The 7,458-nt window shown below is 47.9% G+C and overlaps 1 protein-coding gene across 1 annotated transcript in view; it reads left to right on the top strand.

Moving 5' to 3' along the window:
• Positions 1-7,458, top strand: part of LOC122559229 (sodium- and chloride-dependent creatine transporter 1-like) — a 107,816-nt gene that overhangs the window by 50,345 nt on the left and 50,013 nt on the right. Inside the window, exon 5 of the mRNA XM_043708608.1 lies at positions 579-711. Coding sequence (XP_043564543.1) covers positions 579-711 — 133 coding nt within the window. The remainder of the gene's footprint in view (positions 1-578; positions 712-7,458) is intronic.

Genomic DNA, 7,458 nt, shown 5'->3' with positions numbered 1-7,458 from the left:
TGGGGGACAGTGTAGAGGGAGCTCTAGTCTGTATTAAACCCCGTGTTGTCCCTGTTCCTGGGAGTGTTTGATGGGGGACAGTGTAGAGGGAGCTTTACTCTGTATCTAACCCCGTGCTGTCCCTGTCCTGGGAGTGTTTGATGGGGGACTGTGTAGAGGGAGCTTTACTCTGTATCTAACCCCGTGCTGTCCCGGTCCTGGGTGTGTTTGATGGCGACAGTGTAGAGGGAGCTTTACTCTGTATCTAACATGGGGTGTCCCTGTCCTGGGAGTGTTTTAAAGGGGGGATAGTGTAGAGGGAGCTTGACTCTGTATCTCACCCCGTGCTGTCCCTGTCCTGGGAGTGTTTGATGGGGACAGTGTAGAGGGAGCTTTACTCTGTCTCTAACCCCGTGCTGTCCCTGTCCTGGGAGGGTTTGATGGGGGGGTGGACTGTATTGAGCACCTAAATTACATTTTTGAATAACAAAACAAACCTCAGACAGGGACAGCACGGGGTTAGATCCGGAGTATTCCTGCCTGATCCAGTCTGATCCCAGTGTCCAGCTGCTGATGGCACATTTCCTTGACCCCTTCAGGAGGAAGGTGCTGCGAATCTCCGTTGGGATTGATCACCTCGGAACGATCAATTGGCAGATGCTCCTGTGTGTCCTCACCACCTGGATTATTGTGTACTTCTGTATTTGGAAAGGTGTGAAATCGACAGGGAAGGTAAGGAGTGAGCCCGTCCTGCTCCAATTCACCCGGCCGTCCCCCTCCTCACTCAGCCTCCTGCCTCGATGATTATCACACTTCAGCTGCTCATCCAAGACCTTTATACCAGTTCTGAGGGTTCCCCCCGGGTTTACCCTTCAGCTCCTCTCCCAGGCAGCGCATTCCAGACACCCCCTACCCCACCACCTCCGAGGCCTCTGGGTCAAAATTGTTTCCCTCAAATCCCCTCCAAACCTCCTGTCCTTCACGTTAAAATGATGCCCCCCTTATTATTGACCCTTCACCTAAGGAAAATAGCTGCTTCCTATCCACCCCCGCCCTGTCCATGCCCCTCATGTGCATAGACCCTCTGTCAGTTCCCCCCTCAGCCTTCACCGCTCCAAAGTAAACAATCCGAGCTTATCCAGTCTCTCTCCATGGTGATCTGTCCCGGGTAACATCCTGGGCAATCTCCTCTCTTCCCCCTCTAGAGCAATCCCATCTTTCCTATAGTGCAGAGAGCAGAATTGTACGCAGTACTCCAGCTGTGACCCGACCAGAGTCTTGTACAGCCCCAACATCACCACCCTGCTCTCATCATCTATACAGTGACTGAGAAAGGCAAGCCCATCTACTGGTTTTGTTCTGCTTTTGGAACCTCTGAAAATATTGGTCCACATCACTTTGTTAAAGAAAGAGAATAGAATACCTTTATTGTCACGTATGCTCAAATGAGTGCAGGGAAGAGTTTTTAATGGCATCTCTCAGCGCTATCTTAGGGACGAGGTGCCTAGATACAGGTGCTATAACTGGTGTTCAGACTGGAAAAATGGTTACCGTGGGAACAGAGTTTAAGATGTCCAGAATGATAACAGAAAGTGACCATAAGGTACTGACGTTCCAGTCCATCTCCAGCGTGAGTCCACTCCCACCAACTGCAAAACACAAGGCCATGCAACTTCTATATTCCAGCCTCCAGGACTCACTCCGCCACCATGAGAAAAACCCCAGTGAGAGGCAGTGTGTCTCTGTGGGACTGTACCCCAGTGAGAGTCAGTGTGTGTGGGACTGTACCCCAGTGAGAGTCAGTGTGTGTGGGTGGGAATGTCCGCCAGTGAGAGTCAGTGTGAGTGGGACTGTACCCCAGTGAGAGTCAGTGTGTGTGTGGGACTGTACCCCAGTGAGAGGCAGTGTGTCTCTGTGGGACTGTACCCCAGTGAGAGTCAGTGTGAGTGGGTGGGAATGTCCGCCAGTGAGAATCAGTGTGAGTGGGACTGTACCCCAGTGAGAGTCAGTGTGTGTGGGTGGGAATGTCCGCCAGTGAGAGTCAGGGTGAGTGGGACTGTACCCCAGTGAGAGTCAGTGTGTGTGGGACTGTGCCCCACTGAGAGTCAGTGTGTGTGGGACTGTACCCCAGTGAGAGTCAGTGTGTGTGGGACTGTACCCCAGTGAGAGTCAGTGTGTGTGTGTATGTGTGGGTGGGACTGTATTCCAGTGAGAGTCAGTGTGTAGGGGGGACCGTACCCCAGTGAGAGTCAGTGTGTGTGGGACTGTACCCCAGTGAGAGAGTGTGTGGGACTGTACCCCACTGAGAGTCAGTGTGTGTGTGTGTGTGGGACTGTACCCCTGTGAGAGTCAGTGTGTGTGTGTGTGTGTGGGACTGTACCCCAGTGAGAGTCAGTGTGTGTGTGGGACTGTACCCTCACTGGCATACCTGCCAAGGTGGACTAGTTCACATTATACATCATTTGTCAGACTTTTTCCCACTAACTTACCTTGACCCATTCCCATTACAATTTGCTTTTCTCTCCTGTATCATTGGTGAATGTAGTGACCATACATTGGAACCCCTCCTCAATCATTGGCAGGGATTGTAAATAGTTGAAGTCCCAGCTCAGCTTCCTCTTGGAGTCCACTCGTGCTGACCTGAAAATGACCCTTACTTGTTAAGTTAACCAATCCTGTGCTAACGTGGCACCCCCTACACCAGGACCTTTTATCTGATGCAATAACTTTTCATGTGACACCTTTTTCCAAAATGGCAATTGGAAATCTACAAACAGATCATCAACGGAGTCACCTTTATCCACCCTGCTTGTGGCTTCTCAAAAAGCGTGCATAAATTTATCAAAAATAAATTTCCTTTTCCTAAACTACAATGGCTCTGCCTTACTGAGTCGTGACTTTCTCAATGCTGTGCAGTACCTCCTTCATCGTTGGTTCTAACCTTTTCCCGATGACAAATGTTTGACTCCTGAGCCTGTAGTTTCTTGCTCTCTGTTTCCCCTCGCCCTCCTCCAACCTCCATTCTTGAAGAGAAGTGTCACATTTGCTATTTTTCATTCCATTCAGTTCCAGTTTTCTGGGAAACCAATGCATCCACTATCTCAGTCGCTCCATCTTTTACGATCCTGAGGTGAAGTCCATCAGGACCTGGGGAATTGTCAGATCTTTGTGGGTCCTCTTGTCCCAGTCTGTATTTGCTGCTATTAAAGGAATACAGCTGGTGGAGTCAGAACAAGAGTCAGATCAGATTCGATTTGTTAACTCTGTTTCTCTCTCCATTGATGCTGCCAGACCTGCTGAGCTTTTCCAGCAATATCTGATTTGACTATCCTTTCCTGGTGGCTGTTTGAGGTTCCTGTCTTCCATTTCTCCTGACGTTCAGCTGTTCTTAAGAATTTCTTTGTATCTGCTACATTGAAGTCTTGACTTCTTTTATCCATTCATGGGGCGTTGGTGTCCCTGACCTGGGTCAGCATTTATTGCCTGGCCTTGGGTGCCTTTGAAAGGTGATGGTGAACTGCCTCCTTGAAACATTGAACGGAGTCTATATTGGGCAGACTGGAAGCGATCAGTCTAGTGTCAGTGTCAGATGTGAGACCATTCGAACAAAAGACAAAGGCCATTTGGTGTGTGTCTGAGTGAATGCAGCAACAAACCAGTTAGGGAAGAAATGTGGAGGCTGGCAACCAGAAACAAAAACAGAAACAGAAACTGCTGGATAAACTCAGCAGGTCTGGCAAAATCTGTTAGTGCAGGACAAATTTCCACATTGTCGGGTAGATGCCAGTGTTATAACTGCACTGAAACAGCTTGGCTAGGGGAGCGGCAAGGTCTGGAGCACAAGTCTTCAGTACTATTGCCGGAATGATATCAGGGCCCATAGCCTTTACAGTATCCAGTGTCTCCAGCAAATTGGCTGAAGACTGGTCCCTGTGATGCTGGGGACCAGTGGAGGAGGCTGAGATGGATCAGCCACTCAGCATGTCTGGCTGAAAATTGCTGTGAAAACTTCAGCCTTAACCTTTGCCCTGATGTGTGGAACTTCCCCATCGTTAAGGACTTTAATAAAATAGTGACAGTCAGGGGGAGGTCATCATTTTAATAGTTGATTACACTCTACAAATCTGTAAGGGAGAGAATTCCAGGATTTTGACCCAGCGACAGTGAAGGAGCGACGATATATTTCCAAGTCAGGATGGTGAGTAACTTGGAGGGGAACTTGCAGGGGATGATGTTCCCATGTATCTGCTGCCCTTGTCCTTCTAGATATAAAATTGGAGTCTCTAATTCAGATACAGCAGTTCAAATACTGAATACATTTCTTGATAACAGGAAATCCGGTTCTGTTGTTCCGATAGTTTTACCTCCTTGCAGTTAATGTTCTTATGAATTATCGATGTCTAATCACAAATTCTAAATGGAAATGGCTGAGGGTTTTAAGATACTGTCTACAAAATATCTCTTCTACATTTCTGCCATTTTATTTGTGTTTGTAGCACGTGAACCGGTAGGAGAGTTCAGACATGAATAGAATAACACTGGCAAAGGGACAATATGATAACATTCTTGAACTAATTGTATTGAATTGTGTTTCAAAAGCACAAAGATTTGAAAGGAGAGAGCTCCCAGATTGGGATTACAGAGGTGAATAACAGCAAGCTGGGTTTGTTCACACAATACCGAGTTCAGACTGAGCTTCCATTTCAGTGAGGTCCTTAGTTCATACAGATCCAAGGCACTGAAAAAAAATCCTCTCTGATATTTGGCTTTTAATCTCCAGGACAGCTCCCCTCTTTCATCCAGCTGCGTTCCTTACTTTAAACAACAAGAGTAATTAATTCATCAATTCATTGTTTAAACCAGCAATTAGAAAGGTGGTCACATGGTAACCAGGAAATCCTTTCAGTTATTGTAAAACCCATTTAGTTCATGTACAGACCAAGCTGAATAAGGACATAAAGTTTCCTTCCCTCATTGACATCATGAACTAGTTGCTTTTTGCAACCATCACCATTTCAGGGAATTTGAATGTCACGGTGAGCAACTAATAATGTTACCATGACACTCGGTGCCTCTACCATTACTGTCCGTCCGGGGGTGAGCCCTGGTTATGCCCCAGACCCCATGCCAGGAGCAACAGTGAAAAATGAGGTGTCAACCTGGGCAAGCCACATGCCAAACAATGTCAGCAGCAAATGACAGACAGAGCTAAGCGATCCCACAACCAACAGATCAGATCGAAGCTCTGCAGTCCTGCCATATCCTGTTGTGAATGGTGGTGAATAGTTAAACAACTCACTGGAGGAGGAAGTTACACAAATATCCCCATCCTGTACGATGGAGGAGCCCAGCACATCAGTGCAAAAGATAAGGCTGAAGCGTTCACAGCAATCTTCAGTCAGAAGTGCCATCTAAGTCTCCTCCCTTGATCCAATTCAATTCACTCAGTGTGAAATATAGAAACGGTTGGAGACACTGGATACTGCCAAGGCTATGGGCCCTGACAACATCCCAGCAATGTTACTGAAGACTTGTGCTCCGGAACTTACTGTTCCCCTAGCCAAGCTGTTCCAGTGCAGTTATAACACTGGCATCTACCCCACTGTAGAAAACTGGTCCTGTATTAACCCATAGGACAATGTAACCCACAGAAGCCACCTGGTATGATCCTGGCTGATGCTGTGATTGACAAAGTTAGACCCCAAACTGAAATCAAGCATGTTTTTTCATTTGGTTTCAACAAAGTGGGTCTTGTGCTGAAACAAATGCTGCAGGTTAGGTTTTAACAATAAAACTGTGGGTTATTATGCAAAAGAAATGAAGATAAAGTAGAATAAACCAAAGTTGACATACAACAATAATTTAAAGTTTTCAAGACACACAGTAAAGTATAACTATATGAATCTCAATACTCCTTTCTAATACTCTCAGAACTCCCATCTCTGTCTCACACAGGGTCTGAAATGTCTGTCACTTCAATTCTCCAGTCTTGAGAATACAATTGCCTCTTCAGTGAATCTTTATACAACAGAGCTTGGAATTTCCCAGCTTCAATTGATCCCGCCAGAGCTTTAACCAAATGCATCTTGTTCATAACTTTTAAAACTAAACTCCTTACTTGGAGGTAATCTTTGCCCAGTTGAAACCCAAAGTTTTTAATTTATGTGTATGCCTGGGCAAGCTGTTCAAAGTTCAACAATGGACCAGGTGGATATGTTCTGGATCTGCACCAGTAGCTGCGTCACATTCACACACAGAGAGATTTCTCGATGTTTGTCTTTGTAAATGTGTGTCTCTCCCCTTTCTCTCTCACTCAGCTCCCCCCCCCCAGTCCCCTTGCCCCCATACTCTGTCCCTTTTCTCCCATCTCTTTTTCTGCCTCTTCCCTTGTCTAACCCCTTTGTTCTGTCTATCTCTCACTCTGAGTTGATACATCAACCCTGACACTGGAATCAAAGCTGTTTCTAGTAAATACCATCAAAGGCTTTTCATGGCCTTGAGTTATCCATGTTAATGCAAATTGATTTAGTTCAAGCATCGACTTGTTTTAGATTAGATTAGATTACCTACAGTGCGGCAACAGGCCCTTCAGCCCAACAAGTCCGCACCGACCCTCTGAAGAGAAACCCACCCCCCTATATTTACCCCTGACTAATCCACCTAACACTGTGGGCAATTTAGTATGGCCAATTCACCTGACCTGTACATCTTTGGACTGTGGGAGGAAACCCACACAGATACAGGGAGAATGTGCAAACTCCACACAGACAGTCGCCTGAGGCGGGAATTGAACCCAGGTCCCTGGCGCTGTGAGGCAGCTGTGCTAACCACTGTGCCACCGTGCCGCCCCTTCTTCAAGGTATAGGTCTGCTGTGAAACTCCTATCGAGGAGAAAGTGAGGTCTGCAGATGCTGGAGATCAAAGTTGAAACTTTATTGCTGGAACAGCACAGCAGGTCAGGCAGCATCCAGGAGGGGCAGGCAGGAGGCTGGAGGAAAACAGCAAGCCAGTCGTCAAGAAAGTGTTGATGTCTCTACCTTCTGATGCTGCCTGCCTTGCTGTGTTCCTCCAGCCTCCTGCCTGTCCCTCCTGATGCTGCCTGCCTTGCTGTGTTCCCCCAGCCCCCTGCCTGTCCCTCCTGATGCTGCCTGCCTTGCTGTGTACCCCCAGCTTCCTGCCTGTCCCTCCTGATGCTGCCTGCCTTGCTGTGTACCCCCAGCTTCCTGCCTGTCCCTCCTGATGCTGCCTGCCTTGCTGTGTACCCCCAGCTTCCTGCCTGTCCCTCCTGATGCTGCCTGCCTTGCTGTGTACCCCCAGCTTCCTGCCTGTCCCTCCTGATGCTGCCTGCCTTGCTGTGTACCCCCAGCTTCCTGCCTGTCCCTCCTGATGCTGCCTGCCTTGCTGTGTACCCCCAGCTTCCTGCCTGTCCCTCCTGATGCTGCCTGCCTTGCTGTGTTCCCCCAGCCTCCTGCCAGTCCC

The sequence above is a fragment of the Chiloscyllium plagiosum genome, chromosome 18 (assembly GCF_004010195.1).
Source record: "Chiloscyllium plagiosum isolate BGI_BamShark_2017 chromosome 18, ASM401019v2, whole genome shotgun sequence".
NCBI classification, from domain to species: domain Eukaryota; kingdom Metazoa; phylum Chordata; class Chondrichthyes; order Orectolobiformes; family Hemiscylliidae; genus Chiloscyllium; species Chiloscyllium plagiosum.
Note: the sequence above shows the minus strand (reverse complement) of the source record. Positions and strands in the feature narration are given on the sequence as shown.